The sequence below is a fragment of the Uranotaenia lowii genome, chromosome 3 (genome assembly GCF_029784155.1).
Source record: "Uranotaenia lowii strain MFRU-FL chromosome 3, ASM2978415v1, whole genome shotgun sequence".
NCBI classification, from domain to species: Eukaryota; Metazoa; Arthropoda; class Insecta; order Diptera; family Culicidae; genus Uranotaenia; species Uranotaenia lowii.
In genome coordinates, this window is record NC_073693.1 from 353,110,178 (window position 1) to 353,132,593 (window position 22,416).

Sequence of the window (22,416 nt, forward strand, 5' to 3'; positions counted from 1 at the left end):
AAGGCATGAACGCTACAGATAACGGTTCGAGATCTTTTGTACGATTATTGATAAAACTGAAGTAAATCGTTGAATGGTATCTTTCACCTTTTCAGAAATCATCACATTTTCACATTAACGTCCATAAAAGATTCTTATCGTTGTTGAAGTAAAAGTTCAATATTATAGCTACGTTTACAGTGACAATCACTATTTACAGAGCAGTAGATGAATCGTAAAGACTGTTTGAGATTCAGTTTTTTAGTATGCGGGACGTCCATGACGAAAACGGTAGGATGATCGTCTTCCGGGAACCGGAAAAGAAACCTTTGCGCCTGCTTGTCTGCGTCTCTAATCCTGAGCTGATGGTACATCTCTTTGATGTCACCTCCCACTGCAACTCGTCGCTCTCGAAACTTGCTGATGACCGCCGGAAGTGATGCCAATAGATCGGGGCCTTTGAGCAGATACGAATTGAGAGAAACACCCTGCGATTTGGCCGCCGCGTCCCACACCAAACGTACCTTATGCGGTTTCTTAGGATTCAGCACGACATTAAGAGGAAGATACCACACGGAAGAAGGATTGGTACTCTTCAGCTCTTCTGCCGTGGCCTTATGACAGTAACCTTTGGTCAGGTAGTATTCAATCTGCTGGTTCACGTTCTGCTTCATATGCGGCTCTCGTTGAAAACGTCGTTCCAGGCTCTTCAGTCGGTTCAGCGCCATCGGATAGCTATCTGGAAAAACAGGCTCCTGCTTCCAAAGTAGCCCCGTTTCGAAGCGGTCTCCTACTCGGACAGTTGTCGATTCAAGGGTCTCACGGGCTCTCCGGATTTCCTCCGATTCTATGGGGTTGCCTTGTGCTACATGAAGCTCTTCCTGAGCGTACTGCTCCGCCATCAGATCGTGAAGCTGACGATTGTTCAAACTTTGAACAAGATGATGGTTCAAATAGTGATACTGCTGCTGCTCAAGTTTCGAATCAGGACCGTAGATTGCCCAACCCAACGCTGAACGTACGGCTATCGGTTCTCCTGGTGCACCAACCTTGGACTCCAGAGGAGCGAATAGATGAAGGTTGTCGAGGCCGATAAGTACTCTGGGAACTTCCATTTTGGTACTCGACAAAGGAACTCCATCTAAGTGGTGATATTTATCTACGATGCTTCTGTAACAGGCCCTATGTAGAGGCAGCTTCAATTCTCCGACAGTGTGGGCAGACGACATCATGAACTTTCTACGAGAATCCACGGCAGATACCAGCAGGTCGATTTTCCTCGAACTATCTTCATTCCGCTTAACATTTCCTGTCCACACGATGACCAGGGGTTCCGGAGTTCCCTCGACGCCCAACGATTCTGCTAGAGAGCTCTCAACAAGTGTTGTTGAAGCTCCTTCGTCCAGGAACGCCAAGGTTTGAACCGCCTTTCCTCCATGATGCAAAGTAATCGGTATCATTCGGAAGATTACTGACCGATCGACATTATAATGTGGGTTGCATTCCGCCACGGTAACGTTAACTGCTTCCTCGTGCCTGTGCAGCAGCGTGTGGTGGTTTCCTTTGCAGCTCCGTATCTCGCACCGTACTTTGAAAGTGCACTTCATCTTCCCATGGTCACACAGACAAATGTTGCACAGCTTGAGTCTATCGACCAACCTTTGACGATCCGGTAATGACATCGACGAAAAATCGTCACAGAACCTTAGTTTGTGGTCTGTGCGATTGCACATCGGGCAGGGTTTTCTCGTTCTCGCCGGCATCGTATTCTGCACGACCGGAAACACTTTAGTGTCGTGGGTATTCACGCGCTCCTTCCTTTTGTACATTCGCCGTCCTTCCGCAACCGCAGTGTTCTGCTCCCCGTTGAAGTCAGCCACCTCAGAAACTTCCGACACGATTCCCTTCATGAAATCAGCAAACATACGAAGAGGAAGATCAGTCCTACCTCTCTTAAAGCGTACCCAATCCAATTGATAATCGGATGGCAGCTTATCGACGAGTTCCGCTACCAGCATGGGGTTGCTCAAGTGGTCGTGTAGCTTGGCCGCAACAAGGTGATCACACAACTGCTTTACTGTGATCCCGAAGTACAGGAACGACTCTAACTTGTCCACTCGAGGGGCTTGTACCTTCCGTACTTTCGCCATCAGTGACTTCAACAGCTTTTCCGGATTACCGAACAGTTGACGCAGATCTTCGATGACCTCAGGCACCGACTCAGGCATGAGCAACCGGCTTTGAACTGCTTCCTTGGCTAGTCCTTGAAGGCTGTCTTGAAGTCTCTTCAAATTGTCGGTATTGGTGTACCCACACGCCTCCGTGGTGTATTCGAAGCAGCTGATGAATTGGGGCCACACCTCTGGCTCGCCTCGAAAAGTAGGAAGATGTTTGGACGCAGCTCGCGTGCAGCCAACTGTTCTTTAGTCGGCCCTGAACTAACACTACAAGCTCGTCCTAACGTGTTACGTTCTAACAACTTCCTAATCAAAGCCTGTTCAAGCTTTTCCAGCTCAGACTCTTCCGGTTCGGATGCTTCCGGCTCCTGTTGCGATCCATTTGCCTTCAAATAGTGCTCCAACAGCTCTTTGAAACGATGGTCGGTGTCCCCATTCTTCTTCTTCTCCGCTTGAGCCTCGCCTTTCGATGACGTCGCCAATGGTTCGTGTTTGCGTTGGCGTCCAATTCCGCTCTGTTCCGAATCTGTCTCGCCATGCCGTTCCACCAACGCGTTACGCACAGTGAGAGGGAAACTCCTTGGCGCTGCTGCCGGCTTCTTGGGATAAGCTCCGCGGGGATCTTCTTGCGTCTCTACCCACGCCTTCGTCTTCACGGAACCAACATCCGGATCGCTGTCCTCTTCATCGTTCTCAAACTCCTGACTCAGATCGGCTTTCATTTTCCGGAACTGGTCGCGCATCTGCTTCTGCCGGATCAAGAAGTCCTTGTGGTCCGCCAATTGCTGTTCTAGTTGCAGCTTCTCCTGGCGAAGTTTCTCCTCCTGCATCTTTTGTTGCAGCGCACGCCTTTTTTCGTTCACCGATCTCTCCAATTCCAAGCGTTTGTCGTGCAGTATTTTCTCCTCCTGCAGTTGCTGCTCGATCGCAGCCGATTCTTGTTCGAGAAGGCTCAGAGATTCTTGAATCGATGGCCGACCTTCTCGAAGCTCCGTTCCGACATCGCTTTTGGCACTTCCCGTTCGTTTGGAAACGTTCTTTTTAACAGGTTTCCTTATTTTGGGAACGTGCAGCAAATTACTGCATTTCGTGCAGTTCCATGGTACACTCTTCACTGCCTCGGTAACTCCCGCGCATTGATAGTGACTCCAAAAGCTACACATGTCGCATTGGACCATGTCATCTTCACTATCAACTTCCTCGCAATACATGCAGTTGCGATTGTTGACCGATTTCTCCACATTCCTGATCGTATCATTCGCCGGATCCGACATCTTGAGGTTATGTCCGGAAGATTGTAAATCTTCAAGTGTTCGGATTTAGTGAAAAAAACGAATCCTCAAAGCAGCGTTTAAAGTATAGCAGCTTGAAGCTAAAAGATTATATTTTAGTTAGTTATAAACTTTAGACATCATTTAATCAATTCTTACATTTAGTTTTCTTCTGCTCGGGCACTCACTCTAGCTTATGTGGATCGAGAAGACTTTCTGCACTTTTTTAGTGTCGATTCCTTTAGTTAACAAATTTAGTATTTAGTTAGGCTAATAAATTAATAATTCAAATAGAGATTACTTACGATACAATAGTTTTCTCTATAAATGTATAGTTGTTTGCATCGATCAACGGACTTGCAATTACTGTTGCTGGTTAGCTTCAGTCGGGGTGACCTAGTTAGTATGAAATACAATTTTAGGAAACACTTCAGATACAAATCAACCCCCACTTACTATTTGCACTATACAACTAACTATTTTATCAAATAATTCACTCCCGTACTAACAATCGGATTAAAATAATTCTTTGGGAACTTAACAGTGGTAAATATTTCTTCACTACGCAGGCTACGATGATAAACGTTTTGCCGGGTTTTTCTGTTTGTTTTCCCCCCGTTCTTGTTGATATATTTTAGCTCACTTTCCGACGAGGCTGCCGAGTCGCGCAGTTTTTACACGCTCAACATCTACCGTCCACACTTACCCCATAAAGCGGGGTAAGTGAAGACACCAGCCAAACCAATTTACGTGATAACTTTTCTCGCTTTGCTTCTATCGAGCTCATCTCTTCAGCGTTTGTAAACAACATGTTTTGCATCACATTGAACGTAATTTTATGAAAATTACTTCACTGCTGATTTTTCAATGATTTTTTAAAGTTGAACTATACGAAAACCCGTCCACACTTACCCCGGTGTACCTTAGTTTTTGAGTTTGCATATTCGTTAAACAGTCACTGAACAAGCCTAATGTAAAGCATTTCGGGAAAAACACGATCGTGCTTCAAACGTTAGAATTCAAATTAATATTACACGGAAAAACTGACTTATTCATAAAATGTATTGCGATTACACTTTCATTATAACTAATCGGTTGTTGCTCAAAATTTGTATATCACAAATTCAATTTTGGATAGTTTTGGGTTGCCAATATACATACTTGGACTAAAACTCAATTATTCATGCTCTGTATAAAAAGTTTGCTGTTGTTGGAATTGTGTTGGAAGGGGATGCTAAAGCGAATTTCAAAAGCTTTTAGATGGCGGTGTAATGAGTATTTACAATTAAAAGCGTCTTTTTGTGAATAGACCGCTTAAATATTTAAAATCGCCTCAAATTTAATTGTTTGTTTGCCGGACATTTGATTTCAGATCGTTTTCCATTGGAAATTGGTAAGTTTGAATGAGAAAAAATTTGTTTTGTTCTGCCGTCTGGAAATAACGATTCTTGTTTTGTTTTTTTTTCTAGGTCACAACTCGAAGGGAATCTCCGAAAAAGGATGAAACCATTGGATAAATATGGTTATGAGAGGTAATGTGGTTGTTTTTGGGCGGCTATCAGAATCCGGAAGATGGATGAAAAAGGTGCACCAGCCGTCGGCGTACATACATATAGAATTTCGAAGAAAAAAACATTCAGAGTAAGAGGAAGCAGCAACAAGAAGTTAAAATAATATTTTCCCTCGGTTTCGTATTTTAGCCAACCGGAAACCCCCTGACTCATTATTTTCCATCTTCAGAGGGCCGATTGTCCGGAAGGCGGTTAATGGCGCTAAGATTGGTTTTGGTTTGTATTATTTTTTCATGTTTTTATATAAATTATTATAAATCTACTTGTGGTTGATTCTCTTCGCAGGATAGTTTCTGTTCCGAGTGGCTGCCGGAGAAAAGCTATTGAAGGTGCTTGGAAATTATTCAATGCACTAATTCAGAGCAGAGGAGGAAGAGCTTTTTTATCGGGCCAGGTGAGGTAGAGAATCCTAAATTGTAATTCTTAGTTCCTAAATTCAAATTCTTAATTTGAATCGTTCTTACTGACAAAGGTATGCCAGGAAAAATATAATTATTTTTCCTGAGAAAAAGAAAGCCAAATATGCATATTTGACCATTACCTTGAAAATTTTTTATATGCTTGCTAAATTTGTTACTCTACATAAACCTTGATTGCGAATTGATTAAATGAATCATTCAATCGAAATAGTCTCTGAATATAAAATTTTATCAGTATCAATTAAATAATATGAATTTTAAACCTACCTTGAAAGTAGACTTGGACTCAGTAGCCCGAAATGCTTTCAATATTGAAATACAAATTTAGGAGTTTTATTCTTATATAAAGCTTTTCAGTATTGTCTTAAATTATTTTTCTCATCGAGATCCTTATCACAAACCAAATTAATTATTATTCTAAAAGATTCAATTCAACCTTTTTCCAGATTCCATGATCCCTACTTCAATCCATGCTAGAGCGTGCGGAAGCAAATCCGTACTGGATGTTGAGGCCGATCGAGATGAAAATTGCGGAAACCAAGACGAACAGCCGTATAGCCCTGAATTTTTTGCCTAATATCTAGGCTGCTACTGCCTATTCCTATATTTGCCATGAAAAGGTAGGAAAAAAAACTCGTAGGAGTGTAAAGTGTCTCAAGCTTTGTATACAATAGTGTTTTGTTCCATCACTTATAATGTAAAAGAACATTTTATGTTTATGTATCTATATTTAATGTTGAAATAAGCAATAAAAAATTATTCTTTATCTGTTATGTGAGCAAACTCTGTTATGTGAGCAAACTTAAGGTTTGTGAATATGGAATTCATGGTGTTTTCACGGTGCAATCCTATTCGGGAGCAAATTGGAGCGTGTTGCAAAATTACGCAGTTTATTTTGAAAACCATTAATTCTCGCGTGAGCTTTCATTACGTCGAATGAAACAGAAACACCGAACCGAGAAAAACGGTTCTGAAATTTGAAGAGTGTTTTTCAAATCCTATTTTCATTCCTTCGCCGATAACCCTTCAAAAAATACGCAATATTCATGGAAACTAATTGTGTCAGATATTCCACATTATGAATTTAATTTTTTGCAATTTTTAGAGCTATTTTTTAATCATATAGGATCATACGACATATTCAAACATAAATCGTTCATACGTCTGAACACATTCGTCGTTTGGAGGGGAAATTTGTTTCATTCGTCTCTTTTCTTTCGTCCTTTGATTCGTTCAACTTGCACTTACGCACAAATGTTTCTGAGGCAATTACCGGTAAATTTACAATTTTCTCGGCATAGTGAACGTTAACTTAGTAAGTTGTCGAGTGTAGCGGTAAATTTATTAGTGAATGCGTAATAAAAGTGTGAATCGGGTGATTGGGTGACTAACAGCAGCAGGCTGCTGCCGCTCAGCCTGATGCAGTTAGTTGTTAGGTTTGCTGCTACTGCTGCTGTTCGGTTTCTTTTCCTTGCTGCATTATTTTACAGCGTTCGAAAGCCTGCTTGAGTATCGATTTAAGAACGCTTGAAAAGAAGAATCTGAAATAATATTCATTGCCAGGTTGATATTCTGATAACCTCTACCACACTTGTTTCCTCATGGAATCCATAGCGAATGTGCCAGGTTTTTTTCCTCTGCACATTCGCCGTTTGGAAGAACGGACGTAAGCAACATTGAAATTGGCAATCAAGGTTTTGTTTCATTCGTCATTTTGGAAGTCTTACATTTTATATATTAAAAGGGTTTAAATTGATTGTTTTATCAATCACATAGGTAGATAATGTTATAATGAAGCTTTTTTAGTGAATATCTCTATTTTTCAAATTTTGTTTCATTCGACGTAATGAAAGCTCACGCGAGAATTGTATCTTTCTGAAATATTTTGTTATCATTTCGGTGCGTTGCAAAAATAATCAATTTGTTTCGCAGAATATTAATCGTATCTTCCAGAAATAATATTTTATTCGTTCTAGCAACAGCACATCGAGCCAAGACGCATCTTAGAACGTTACTATTAATGTAATCAGAAAAGAATAATACGGAAGATTCAGAGTATCGTATTAACCTATGCGGGTAGCTTGTTGTTTCAAAAATAATCAAAAAAGTTTTCGTTTGCTGGCGATGCATAGAAGACTGAATGTGTAAAATAACTAACTAGTGTGATATTTTGTCCAAGCGTGTTTTGTGTTTATTTCAAGGAGGGGGTGGCCCGTGGATGGCAAAAAGCGATGACAAAAAGGTGCTAAATAATAATAATAATACCAAAAGGGAAGGAAAATTGAAACAACTCGGTTCGTTTTCACGGATGGATACTATCTGATCTGGGGAGTCAGCTGGAAACCGATTTCTTCTGCCTGTTCAGTCAGTAATGGTGCTTTCGAAGCGAAAGATGAAGCAACTATTTGCGTTCGGTGTGGCCACAGTGCTCGGTGAGTTGGTTTCCTTCGTCGGGTTGGCTCTAGCTCGGAATCAACTTTCCGCGAATTCTGGTTCCCGACTGCATAGTGTGATGTGATCTATTTTTGTGACCCCACCAAGCTTTCTTTGTTGTGTGAATAGTGTCTTCTTTCACGTCGAGATAACAATGTGCGCTGACGAATGAGATAAGCCATTAGAAGCCTTCTTCCCTAAGGGATCCTATCGGGATAAACCCGTTCCTATGAGTTTCCAAGTTTCGGTCATCAGAAATGACAGGATTGATCGTTTGTTACCCAAAACAAACATACCGACAACATTGGGAACCTTGGCTGCGTTCCTGCGCCAGATGAGAGAGCTTAAAAGTGGTGATGCAAATGTGCAAACAAATAGTTATGAAATAGCACCGGAGATTATCTTTCAGTATTTGACTGCGGATGGGATTGGTCGGTGGAGGATTTTGAAATGATTTGAATGACGGATGCACACTTCAAAAATGATAAAAATGAACGTTGATGATGTTTTTTTTCCACAATTTTTTAACATAGGTATTTTTGAAATTTAAATGAGTCAAATCTAGAATGTTCAGCTAATTTTCTTTTGTCATACGTTGCAATCCAAAAAAAAATACGATTAGTTACATTAGCTTAATACGTTTTAAAATTCTAAATTTCGCTAAGTATATGTTCTGTAATTAAAAATTCGTTAAAGTTACGGAACAGTTATGTTTATGATTTGGCCAACCCAACATTAAACATTCAGATCCAAGTATCTAAATAAAAACATCTATTAATTCAATTAATTGTATTTGAGATAAAAACGGAGACTTTAGAAGCTCAATCGGAATCTCGCTGTGACAACATAGTGAACACGCGAATCGAATATCACCCCAGCAATCTTGAGAGGGCAAAAAATACACACCACGACACACTATTTGCTTAAGGTGTTAATTTTTCGTTGTGTTCCCTCTTTTCTTATCCCTCAATGCGCAACACACCTCCGCGTGTCCACATGAATGCTTCGCGCGCGACCGGTCATCTGTTGTTTGCAGTTGTTTGCCTGTACAAATCGTGGGGTAATCCGACCGGGGCGAAGCTTACCCTGGGTATAGGGAATGCCGATGCTGGGCTGCTGGATAACGAAGTTGACCGGACCCGGTACGAACACCACCGGTTTGACCATCGTCTGAAACCTGATGATGGGGAAAAAGTGGTATTGCGCAATGTAGAGAACAACAACGTACTAGTGGGTGCGCCTGGCGATCGTGAAGCTCACCTGGAAGAGTTGCACCAGGCCAAGAAGCAGATCCTGGTGCTGGAGCGCAAAATTCAAGAACTGGAAGGACGTATTCCACGCCGGTATCCGGATGTAACGTTTTTAAACTACAAGAATCGGAAACGGATATTGGTGAGTAGCACACGTGTTTGTTTGATTCTTTTTAAATGATGGTTTTCTAATCAGAAAAATTGTTCGTTTGAATAATTTTTGTTATTATTGGATTGCAAAATCATGTGCGTTCGTGCTATACGAGTCCATTTTTAATACCCTAAAGAAAACACTATTCGAAATCTTAATGTCTCGGAAACGCGTGGATATTTCTGAGTGATATTAACATTCATAAGAAATATTCTACAGATTGAAAGAAATCGACACGTGGAATTTTTTATTACGATATTTCAATGCATGTGTGATCGCAGAAAAATGACAAAAATGGCAAAATTCGATTTTATTTTGAAAAAAGTAGTTTTTGGAAAATCGCACAAAAATCACAAAAATCACAAAAATCACTAAAATGACAAAAATTACCAAAATGACCAAAATAATAAAAAAAAGAGACTAAAATGACAAAAATGACTAAAATGACAAAAATGACAAAAACGACAAAAATGACAAAAATGACAAAAATGACAAAAATGACAAAAATGACAAAAATGACAAAAATGACAAAAATGACAAAAATGACAAAAATGACAAAAATGACAAAAATGACAAAAATGACAAAAATGACAAAAATGACAAAAATGACAAAAATGACAAAAATGACAAAAATGACAAAAATGACAAAAATGACAAAAAAGACAAAAATGACAATAAGGACAAAAGTGACAAAACTGACAAAACTGACAAAACTGACAAAACTGACAAAAGTGACAAAAGTGACAAAAATGACAAAAGTGACAAAAATTACAAGGATGATAAGAATGACAAAAATGACAAAAATTACAAAAATGACAAAAATGACAAAAATGACAAAAATGACAAAAATGAAAAAATGACAAAAATGACAAAAATGACAAAAATTACAAAAATCACAAAAATCACAAAACTGACAAAAGTGACAAAAGTGACAAAAATGACAAAAGTGACAAAAATTACAAGGATGACAAGAATGACAAAAATGACAAAAATGACAAAAATGACAAAAATGACAAAAACGAAAAAAATGACAAAAATGACAAAAATGACAAAAATTACAAAAATCACAAAAATCACAAAAATGACAAAAATGATTAAAATGACAAAAATGACAAAAATGACAAAAATGACAAAAATGACAAGAATGACAAAAATGACAAAAAAGACAAAAATGGCAAAAATTGACAGAAATGACAGAAATGATGAATATGACAAAAATGACAAAAATGACAAAAATGACAAAAATGACAAAAATGACAAAAATGACAAAAATGACAAAAATGACAAAAATGACAAAAAAGACAAAAATGACAAAAATGACAAAATTGACAAAAATGACATAAAGGACAAAAATGACAAAAATCACAAAAATCACAAAAATCACAAAAATGACAAAAATGACAAAAATGACAAAAATGACAAAAATGACAAAAATGACAAAACTGACAAAAATGACAAACATGACGAAAATGACAAAAATGACATAAAGGACAAAAATGACAAAAATGACAAAAATGACAAAAATGACAAAAATGACAAAAATGACAAAAATGACAAAAATGACAAAAATGACAAAAATGACAAAAATGACAAAAATGACAAAAATGACAAAAATGACAAAAATGACAAAAATGACAAAAATGACAAAAATGACAAAAATGACAAAAATGACAAAAAATGACAAAAATAACAAAAATGACAAAAATGACAAAAATGACAAAAATGACAAAAATGACAAAAATGACAAAAATGACAAAAATGACAAAAGTGTCAAAAATGACAAAAATGACGAAAATGACGAAAATAACAAAAATGACAAGAATGACAAAAATCACAAAAATCACAAAAATTACAAAAATGACGAAAATGATGAAAATGACAAAAACGACGAAAATGACGAAAATGACAAAAATGTCAAATATGAGAAAAATGACAAAAATGACAAAAATGACATAAAGGACAAAAATCACAAAAATCACAAAAATGACATAAATGACAAAACTGACAAAAATGACAAACATGATGAAAATGACAAACATGATGAAAATGACAAAAATGACAAAAATGACAAAAATGACAAAAATTACAAAAATGACAGAAATTACAAAAATGACAAAAATGACAAAAATGACAAAAATGACAAAAATGACAAAAATGACAATGACAAAAATGACAAAAATGACAAAAATGACAAAAATGACAAAAATGACAAAAATGACAAAAATGACAAAAATGACAAAAATGACAAAAATGACAAAAATGACAAAAATGACAAAAATGACAAAAAATACAAAAATGACAAAAATGACAAAAATGACAAAAATGACAAAAATGACAAAAATGACAAAAATGACAAAAATGACAAAAATGACAAAAATGACAAAAATGACAAAAATGACAAAAATGACAAAAATGACAAAAATGACAAAAATGACAAAAATGACAAAAATGACAAAAATGACAAAAATGACAAAAATGACAAAAATGACAAAAATGACAAAAATGACAAAGATGACAAAAATGACAAAAATGACAAAAATGACAAAAATGACAAAAATGACAAAAATGACAAAAATGACAAAAATGACAAAAATGACAAAAATGACAAAAATGACAAAAAAGACAAAAATGACAAAAATGACAAAATTGACAAAAATGACATAAAGGACAAAAATCACAAAAATCACAAAAATCAAAAAAATGACAAAAATGACAAAAATGACAAAACTGACAAAAATGACAAACATGACGAAAATGACAAAAATGACATAAAGGACAAAAATCACAAAAATGACAAAAATGACAAAACTGACAAAACTGAAAAAAATGACAAACATGACGAAAATGACAAAAATTACAAAAATGACAAAAATGACAAAAATGACAAAAATGACAAAAATGACAAAAATTACAAAAATGACAAAAATGACAAAAAAGACAAAAATGACAAAAATGATAAAATTGACAAAAATGACATAAAGGACAAAAATCACAAAAATCACAAAAAGGACAAAAGGACAAAAATGACAAGAATGACAAAAATGACAAAAATGTTAAAAATGACAAAAAAGACAAAAATGACAAAAACGACAAAAATGACAAAAATGACAAAAATGACAAAAATGACAAAAATGACAAAAATGACAAAAATGACAAAAATGACAAAAATGATAAAAATGACAAAAATGACAAAAATGACAAAAATGACAAAAATGACAAAAATGACAAAAATGACAAAAATGATAAAAATGACAAAAATGACAAAAATGACAAAAATGACAAAAATGACAAAAATGACAAAAATGACAAAAATGACAAAAATGACAAAAATTACAAAAATTACAAAAGTGACAAAAATGACAAAAATGACAAAAATGAAAAAAATTACAAAAATGACAAAAATGACAAAAATGACAAAAATGACAAAAATGACAAAAATGACAAAAATGACAAAAATGACAAAAATGACAAAAATGACAAAAATGACAAAAATGACAAAAATGACAAAAATGACAAAAATGACAAAAATGACAAAAATGACAAAAATGACAAAAATGACAAAAATGACAAAAATGACAAAAATGACAAAAATGACAAAAATGACAAAAATGACAAAAATGACAAAAATGACAAAATGACAAAAATGACAAAAATGACAAAATTGACAAAAGTGTCAAAAATGACAAAAATGACGAAAATGACGAAAATAACAAAAATGACAAGAATGACAAAAATAACAAAAATCACAAAAATTACAAAAATGACAAAAATGATGAAAATGACAAAAACGACGAAAATGACGAAAATGACAAAAATGTCAAATATGAGAAAAATGACAAAAATGACTGTTGCCGTTGGTCAGTAAAAACAGGGGATTGGGTCGAGTTCCGACAGTATATTTGTACCAATACAAACTGGTGTATAGAAATAAACTTCAAGACTAAAAATACAAAATACAAAATCATCAGAATGAGGTTATGTAAATGGACAAGCTAGACTTACATTTAGTCGATCTCCCCAAGCCAAACGAAACCTAGCAACTTTATAATTTTCGCCGTTGGCCTAACCGCAACGCTAAATGTTCACAACAACAATAATGGCTTTACACCTCGATCAAAGGCAAATCTAAATTTGTCCTGGCTACGAATTTGTCCCTCCAGCTGGTACAATAAAGGTTCACAAATCTTCTAACTTTAAAACAACCGAAAACCTCTTAATGCCGCACTAAATCAACAAACTTTTCTACTGTTGCGTCGCGTGGTACTTTTTCTCAAAACTATCATAACGGTACTTTCTCAACAAAGATAAATTTTCACTCTGCCCCCGCTCCAACGGTCAATGTTGCCAGATCGAAAATGTCAATCTGATGACAGCTACAGGCAGCACTCGGTTTTCTCCACTCTTGCCGCAACATCCTCCCCCCGGTGGAATCCGGTAGACTCGGTTCCGCAACCATCTCCAACCTCCAGGACTGCTAGGCGAGACAACGGTCGACGAAATACTCCATCTCGAGTTTGTACTAACGCTTGGCGACATCTACCATCCGGGTTTGTTATCAGCTGCAAGACTCTACCTCGGGTCCAACCATTTCGCCTACTGCCCTCTACCAGTACTACTAGGGCTCCAGCTTCGATCGGTTTCGTCTCCCCGAACCACTTAGTGCGTTTCGTCAGAGTTGGCAGGTACTCAAGAGTCCACCTCTTCCAGAACGTATTCAACTGCTTCTGAAGCTGACTCCATGAGTAGCTAAGTAGTTTGCTGCTGCATTCCGTTTCAACGATCGGCTGACATACTCCATCGGAACTACCCAGCAGGAAGTGGTTTGGGGTAATCGCTTCACTCTCCGCGGAGTCTAACGGCAAATACGTCAACGGTCTACTATTGACGATGGATTCGGCCTCAACCAGTAGTGTTTGCAGTTTCTCGTCGTCCAGTTTATCGTGGTATGCTTCCAACAACGCCTGCTTGACGGACCGGACCATCCTTTCCCAAGCTCCACCCATATGGGGAGCAGCCGGGGGAATGAAATGCCACGTTGTGGTAGTATTCGTGAATGTGGCTTCAACACCGGAGTTGATTTGTTGACGAAGTATTTTCTCGGCACCCTGGAAGTTCGTCCCATTGTCACTGTGCACTTCGGCTGGGGCACCTCTTCGGCCGTTGAATCGGCGTATAGCAGCAATGCAGGATTCGGTAGTCAAGCTGTGAACAGGTTCTAGATGGACGGCTCTCACCGTAAGGCACGTGAAGAGAGCTACCCACCTTTTCACGTTACTCCTTCCAACTCGCACCATTAACGGACCAAAGTAGTCCAGCCCTACGTTCGAAAAGGGACGGACTTGCGACGACAATCGGGCCACCGGTAGCGGTGCCATCCTGGGAATAGCTGGTCGAGCCTTGTAAACAGCGCACTGTTGACATTTCTTCGCTACTGTTCTCACCAAAGATCGTAGTGCTGGTACGTGAATACGTTGCCGTGCTTCATTAACCACGGTCTCGTTGTTGGCGTGATGAAATCTACGATGCAATTCATCGATGTACAAAAAGGTAATCCAGTGTTCCTTGGGAAGTATCACCGGGAACTTTGCGTCCTTCTTAACACCTTTTACTGCAGCGATTCTTCCGTCGAGACGAAGAACCCCGTACTCGTCGATACTCGGGGTCAGCTGATAGATTCGACTGGATTTTTCAATACATATTTGATCCTTCTTCGGCAATTTTAGATTTCTTTTAAGGGTTACAACTTCATCGGGATATGCTTCGCGTTGGGCCAACATAAACAAAGAACGTTCAGCCTTCTGCAGTTTCGCTCTCGTAAGACAGCCTAAGTTGCGACGTTCAGGAGGCAATTGTCTGTTGGCAATGTAACGGTGGACGTATGCTGTTGTTCGTAGAATTCGGCACCATTTTGAGAAGCGACGATAGTCAATAACAGGTTGGAAAAAGGGCACATCATGATGTGAATAACACGCCCGTAGTTCCTCTTCAGTCGTCGATACCACTTTACTGACTGGCCATCGATCCTCGGACAGTCTCAGAAATTCCGGTCCACTATACCAGATGCTCGTCACTTTAAAGAAAGGGCCTGATCCCCACTTTGTTGCTTCGTCGGCAGGGTTCTGCTTCGACGGGACCTATCTCCATTCGTTCCGGTTGGTCAACTCCAGGATTTCTGCGACCCTGAATGCCACGAAGCGGTGATATTTCCGGGGTCTCCCAGGATCCAGCTCAGAGCCGTGCTTGAATCGGTCCAGAAACAGCGTCTCGTAACTCGCAGTGAATGGTTTTGAACGACAAACTGTGTCAAACGAGCGCCTAGAACACATCCTTGGATCTCCAAGCGGGGTATAGTCCACGGTTTGAGCGGGGCAACCTTGGTCTTAGCGGCCACCAATGCGACCTCACTGCCACCTCGGGAGTTGATGTAACGGAAGTAGACTGCACATGAATATGCAACCTCGCTGGCGTCCACAAATGTGTGGATTTCGATGTTCTGAGGAGCTTCCGAGAAGTAACTTCGCTGTATTCCTATGTTGTTAATGTGCTTCAGCATTTCAACCCATCGATGCCACATTTCGCAAGTATCGTCGTCAACTGGCTCGTCCCAACCGAGCTCCTTACGCCAGGCCTCTTGGATTATAATTTTCCCAAAAATGAGATACGGAGCCAACAATCCTAGTGGATCAAACATGGTCATGACGTATCGCAGAATCTGTCGTTTCGTAGGAGTAGATTTGTTCTGAATCAGGAACGCCATGTCATCACGCATAACCATAGGAAATCTGAATTCGTCCTTGGCTGTGTCCCAGATTATTCCGAGAACTCGTTCGGATGCTTCTCCTTTCCCGGAATTCAAATCTTTAATTGTTTGCGATGACATCTTGATCGCGCGTTTATTCTCGTCGCTGATAGACGGTTGAAATACTTTGGTTTCTTCTTCGACGGCAGAAAACCTTTTGACAGATTTATCGAAAGGGGTTTCGTCCGGGCACTCACACACATGGTAACTAATCGTTGGAGTCTGGTCATCTCGCGTTCCACCATATACGCACCATCCTAAGCGAGTGCGTACGGCGGTAGGATCTCCAGCACCCCCTTCTCTCGCCCTGAGAGGGACAACAAGTTTCAGGTTATCGAGTCCAATAAGAAGTTGTGGACACACGTTTTCGAAACCTTTAATAGGCAATCCTCTAAGATGAGGGAACTTTTGCTTCAACGTGCTGATCGGAAGAGTTTGTTTCGGAAGATCTAACGATTGGATGGTACCGACATTGACGAGTGGGTATCGCTTGGTTTGACCTACTCCCGAAATAGAGAAGCCAACACGCTTCGATTCGTTTTCCACTCTCGTAACATTGCTTGTCCACTTCAAGCATAACGACTGCTTTCGCCCATTCAAGCCTAGTTTATCAGCCAACTCCGTTTCTATCATCGTCAATGATGAGCCTTCATCAATGAATGCAAAGGTATCAACCGATGAGTTACCGTTGTACAAAACGATCGGGATTATGCGGTACAGCAAAGATGAAGCAGTAGAATGATGGCTGACAGTTTCTCAGGGCGAGCTTGATGGTGTGTTGTTGGATGGCTTCGGCGGTACAGACTGGTGCAAGAGAGGATGGTGCCGTTTACTGCAACCGTTGACACCACAGCGATTCCTATTATTACACGGTCGTCGACCATGTGCATACAGGCACGTTCTGCATAGGGCCAGCTCTTGAATCCGCTTCCACCGTTCATCGACAGATAGCTGTTGAAATGTACGACAGTCTCGTGCACGATGCCCCAACTTTTGGCATACCGCACACGCAATCGTTCGTTGTGAATTTCCGAGCGTACCCCGGGGGTTTACAGCTGAGCTCCCCCCGGTATCGGAGTGCACAAAACTCCGTTCTACTTTGTGCTTTTCTCGTCTAGTCGGATGTCGTTTTGATTCCGCATTGTAGGTGGTGACACTGTAGGCATCAGTCACGACCTCTTCCATAAACGCTCCAAACGTCTGGAGGTTTACCACTTCATATGCCATTCGATAGCTGGCCCATCTCATCTGGTACTCGGTCGGAAGTTTTCCGATCAGATCCTTAAGCAGGCAAGGGTTGGCCAGATGATCCGTTAGTTCGGCTGCAATGATGTGATCGCAGAGAGCTTGTACTACGGTCCCGAAGTCGATGAGTGTCTCGAGTCGGTCCGCTTTCGGAGACGGTGTGGCCTTAACACGTTCGATTAGTGAGTGCACCAAAAGATCCGGACGACCAAAGCGCATCCGCAATTCTTGAATGACACGAGGAACCGATGCTGGTAAGATCAATCGGCTTCGGACTGCTTCCCATGCCGCTCCTTTAAGGCATCGTTGCAGGCGGATCATATTTTCGCCTTCGCTGAAACCACACGCCTCCGTCGTGTAATTATATTGGCTTATGAATACCGGCCAGTCCACAGGATCTCCGGAAAACGGCGGCAAATCTCGTGGCAGAACTTGACGGGCTGCCGCTTGTGACTTGGATGGACCTGGCGCAAGAGTATTCGTTCGTCGCTCCACATTTGCGACAGGAAACTCAACTTGGGTAACCGGAACAGCAGGTTCAGGTAGTTGTTGATTAACTCGCTCCTCGCTGTTCTCGGATCGCTCCGAAATAGTCGGTAAAACTGGCTGCGGAAACAAAGGTGCTTTTGCTGACCGAGCCATTGCACCTAATGAACAAACTGTTGTTGTTGTTGGAACCAACTGCTGCTTGGGTGGAGATATCGGCTCATCTCGTTTCTCAGCTGGAGGGAATGAAGCTGTTTCCAACTGTTGCTGTGCAATTGCAGGGGGTGTCAATGCCAATCGACACATATTGAATTGATTTTGCAGCTCTTGAAGCTGCATTACGGACGGTCGTTCATTTCCCTGCCAGGCGCGTAGTTGCTGCTGCAGGGTAGGCACGGTTTTCGGTTTTTGACACTGCTCCTCTTTCCTGGTGACCACCTCTCCATAAGGAACATTCTGGATGTCGCGTGGAATCTGTCCACCGACTGCACCTTCCGTGTCAGAATGTGTTTGGCTAGCCACCCAGTTCGCAGTTCGCTGCGACTTTTCTTTCGGCAATTCTATTTCCTGTGACCGGCTGCTGTGTGAATCGTCTTCCTCCATCAAATCGCTCATCAATTTGTATCGTTTTGCAAGATACCGTTTGTCCAGCTCCTGTTCCTCCTCCACTCGCTTCAACTCCAGCTCGAGTTTTGCCCTGCGGACGGAAGGTGAGGACCGGTTGGAAGCGATTTTTGTCGGAAGGCATTTTGCACACACCCAAGCTTGATGCTTAATATCGGCTCCTACTCCGGCACAGGAAAAGTGCCACCAATTGGAGCACCGATCGCAAGCGACAACATTGTCGGCTGAATCCGGCTTATCACATGCCACACAGCTGAATGCATTTTCCAGATCGATGGTGTTGTAATAATCGCTGGAACTCATCTCAGTGGCCATCGTGTAAATTCTTGAAGAATTGTTGCCGTAGGTCAGTAAAAACAGGGGATTGGGTCGAGTTCCGACAGTATATTTGTACCAATACAAACTGGTGTATAGAAATAAACTTCAAGACTAAAAATACAAAATACAAAATCATCAGAATGAGGTTATGTAAATGGACAAGCTAGACTTACATTTAGTCGACCTCCCCAAGCCAAACGAAACCTAGCAACTTTATAATTTTCGCCGTTGGCCTAACCGCAACGCTAAATGTTCACAACAACAATAATGGCTTTACACCTCGATCAAAGGCAAATCTAAATTTGTCCTGGCTACGAATTTGTCCCTCCAGCTGGTACAATAAAGGTTCACAAATCTTCTAACTTTAAAACAACCGAAAACCTCTTAATGCCGCACTAAATCAACAAACTTTTCTACTGTTGCGTCGCGTGGTACTTTTTCTCAAAACTATCATAACGGTACTTTCTCAACAAAGATAAATTTTCACTCTGCCCCCGCTCCAACGGTCAATGTTGCCAGATCGAAAATGTCAATCTGATGACAGCTACAGGCAGCACTCGGTTTTCTCCACTCTTGCCGCAACAATGACATAAAGGACAAAAATCACAAAAATCACAAAAATGACAAAAATGACAAAACTGACAAACATGATGAAAATGACAAAAATGACAAAAATGACAAAAATGACAAAAATTACAAAAATGACAAAAATGACAGAAATTACAAAAATGACAAAAATGACAAAAATGACAAAAATGACAAAAATGACAAAAATGACAAAAATGACAAAAATGACAAAAATGACAAAAATTACAAAAATGACAAAAATGACAGAAATGACAAAAATGACAAAAATGACAAAAATGACAAAAATGACAAAAATGACAAAAATGACAAAAATGACAAAAATGACAAAAATGACAAAAATGACAAAAATGACAAAAATGACAAAAAATACAAAAATGACAAAAATGACAAAAATGACAAAAATGACAAAAATGACAAAAATGACAAAAATGACAAAAATGACAAAAATGACAAAAATGACAAAAATGACAAAAATGACAAAAATGACAAAAATGACAAAAATGACAAAAATGACAAAAATGACAAAAATGACAAAAATGACAAAAATGACAAAAATGACAAAAATGACAAAAATGACAAAAATGACAAAAATGACAAAAATGACAAAAATGACAAAAATGACAAAAATGACAAAAAAGACAAAAAAGACAAAAATGACAAAATTGACAAAATTGACAAAAATGACATAAAGGACAAAAATCACAAAAATCACAAAAATCACAAAAATCACAAAAATCACAAAAATGACAAAAATGACAAAAATGACAAAAATGACAAAAATGACAAAAATGACAAAAATGACAAAACTGACAAAACTGACAAAAATGACAAACATGACGAAAATGACAAAAATGACAAAAATGACAAAAATGACAAAAATTAAAAAATGACAAAAATGACAAAAATGACAAAAATGACAAAAATGACAAAAATGACAAAAATTACAAAAATTACAAAAATTACAAAAATGACAAAAATGACAAAAATGATAAAATTGACAAAAATGACATAAAGGACAAAAATCACAAAAATGACAAAAATGACAAAAATGACAAAAATGACAAAACTGACAAAAATGACAAACATGACGAAAATGACAAAAATGACATAAAGGACAAAAATCACAAAAATGACAAAAATGACAAAAATGACAAAAATGACAAAACTGACAAAACTGACAAAAAATGACAAACATGACGAAAATGACAAAAATGACAAAAATGACAAAAATGACAAAAATGACAAAAATGACAAAAATGACAAAAATGACAAAAATGACAAAAATGACAAAAATGACAAAAATGACAAAAATGACAAAAATGACAAAAATGACAAAAATGACAAAAATGACAAAAATGACAAAAATGACAAAAATGACAAAAATGACAAAAATGACAAAAATGACAAAAATGACAAAAATGACAAAAATGACAAAAATGACAAAAATGACAAAAATGACAAAAATGACAAAAATGACAAAAATCACAAAAATGACAAAAATGACAAAACTGACAAAACTGACAAAAAATGACAAAAATGACGAAAATGACAAAAATGACAAAAATGGCAAAAATGACAGAAATGACAAAAATGACAAAAATGACAAAAATGACAAAAATGACAAAAATGACAAAAATGACAAAAATGACAAAAATGACAAAAATGACAAAAATGACAAAAATGACAAAAATGACAAAAATGACAAAAATGACAAAAATGACAAAAATGACAAAAATGACAAAAATGATAAAAATGACAAAAATGACAAAAATGACAAAAATGACAAAAATGACAAAAATGACAAAAATGACAAAAATGACAAAAATGACAAAAATGACAAAAATGACAAAAATGACAAAAATGACAAAAATGACAAAAATGACAAAAATGACAAAAATGACAAAAATGACAAAAATGACAAAAATTACAAAAATTACAAAAATGACAAAAATGACAAAAATGACAAAAATGACAAAAATGATAAAAATGACAAAAATGACAAAAATGACAAAAATGACAAAAATGACAAAAATTACAAAAATTACAAAAATTACAAAAATTACAAAAGTGACAAAAATGACAAAAATGACAAAAATGACAAAAATGACAAAAATGACAAAAATGACAAAAATGACAAAAATGACAAAAATGACAAAAATGACAAAAATGACAAAAATGACAAAAATGACAAAAATGACAAAAATGACAAAAATGACAAAAATGACAAAAATGACAAAAATGACAAAAATGACAAAAATGACAAAAATGACAAAAATGAAAAAAAAATGACAAAAATGACAAAAATGACAAAAATGACAAAAATGACAAAAATGACAAAAATGACAAAAATGACAAAAATGACAAAAATGACAAAAATGACAAAAATGACAAAAATGACAAAAATGACAAAAATGACAAACATGACAAAAATGACAAACATGACAAAAATGACAAAAATGATAAAAATGACAAAAATGACAAAAATGACAAAAATGACAAAAATGACAAAAATGACAAAAATGACAAAAATGACAAAAATGACAAAAATGACAAAAATGACAAAAATGACAAAAATGACAAAAATGACAAAAATGACAAAAATGACAAAAATGACAAAAATGACAAAAATGACAAAAATGACAAAAATGACAAAAATGACAAAAATGACAAAAATGACAAAAATGACAAAAATGACAAAATTGACAAAAGTGTCAAAAGTGTCAAAAATGACAAAAATGACGAAAATGACGCAAATGACGAAAATAACAAAAATGACAAGAATGACAAAAATCACAAAAATCACAAAAATTACAAAAATGACGAAAATGATGAAAATGACAAAAACGACGAAAATGACGAAAATGACAAAAATGTCAAATATGAGAAAAATGACAAAAATGACAAAAATGACATGAAGGACAAAAATCACAATAATCACAAAAATGACAAAATTGACAAAACTGACAAAACTGACAAAAATGACAAACATGATGAAAATGACAAAAATGACAAAAATGACAAAAATTACAAAAATGACAAAAATGACAGAAATTACAAAAATGACAAAAATGACAAAAATGACAAAAATGACAAAAATGACAAAAA

At 37.7% G+C, this 22,416-nt stretch overlaps 2 protein-coding genes and 1 long non-coding RNA gene across 6 annotated transcripts in view; 2 read left to right on the plus strand and 1 right to left on the minus strand.

Annotated features, from left to right (window-relative positions):
- Positions 1–2,266: 2,266 nt before the first annotated feature.
- Positions 2,267–4,072, minus strand: LOC129753963 (trichohyalin-like). Its single transcript, XM_055749816.1, has 3 exons — positions 3,884–4,072; positions 3,733–3,823; positions 2,267–3,666 (listed from the first exon to the last, which is right to left on the minus strand). The coding sequence occupies exon 3, from the start codon at positions 3,428–3,430 to the stop codon at positions 2,267–2,269; it is 1,164 nt and encodes a 387-aa protein (XP_055605791.1). The 5' UTR covers positions 3,431–3,666; positions 3,733–3,823; positions 3,884–4,072.
- Positions 4,073–4,679: 607 nt separating this feature from the next.
- LOC129756540 (uncharacterized) lies at positions 4,680–6,092 on the plus strand. Of its 3 annotated transcripts, none has more exons than XR_008739484.1 (3): positions 4,680–5,214; positions 5,284–5,397; positions 5,864–6,092. It is a non-coding gene; the product is annotated as an uncharacterized LOC129756540 (long non-coding RNA). The 3 variants fall into 3 exon arrangements; XR_008739483.1 differs by having other exon boundaries at positions 5,284–5,392; XR_008739482.1 differs by having other exon boundaries at positions 4,680–4,820; positions 4,897–5,392.
- Positions 6,093–7,669: 1,577 nt separating this feature from the next.
- LOC129754667 (UDP-glucuronic acid decarboxylase 1) overlaps positions 7,670–22,416 on the plus strand; it is a 63,741-nt gene continuing 48,994 nt past the window's right edge. For both annotated transcript variants that reach the window (XR_008739057.1, XM_055750848.1), the window contains exons 1-2: positions 7,670–7,849; positions 8,887–9,242. Coding sequence is in view for 1 of the 2 variants with exons in the window: in XM_055750848.1 (XP_055606823.1) it covers positions 7,789–7,849; positions 8,887–9,242 (417 nt within the window). In the remaining variant the exon portion in view is untranslated. The remainder of the gene's footprint in view (positions 7,850–8,886; positions 9,243–22,416) is intronic.

Bases quoted from the DNA above. Each gene is read 5' to 3' on its own strand.
- LOC129753963 (XM_055749816.1), bottom strand. From the start codon at position 3,430: ATGTCGGATCCGGCGAATGATACGATCAGGAATGTGGAGAAATCGGTC.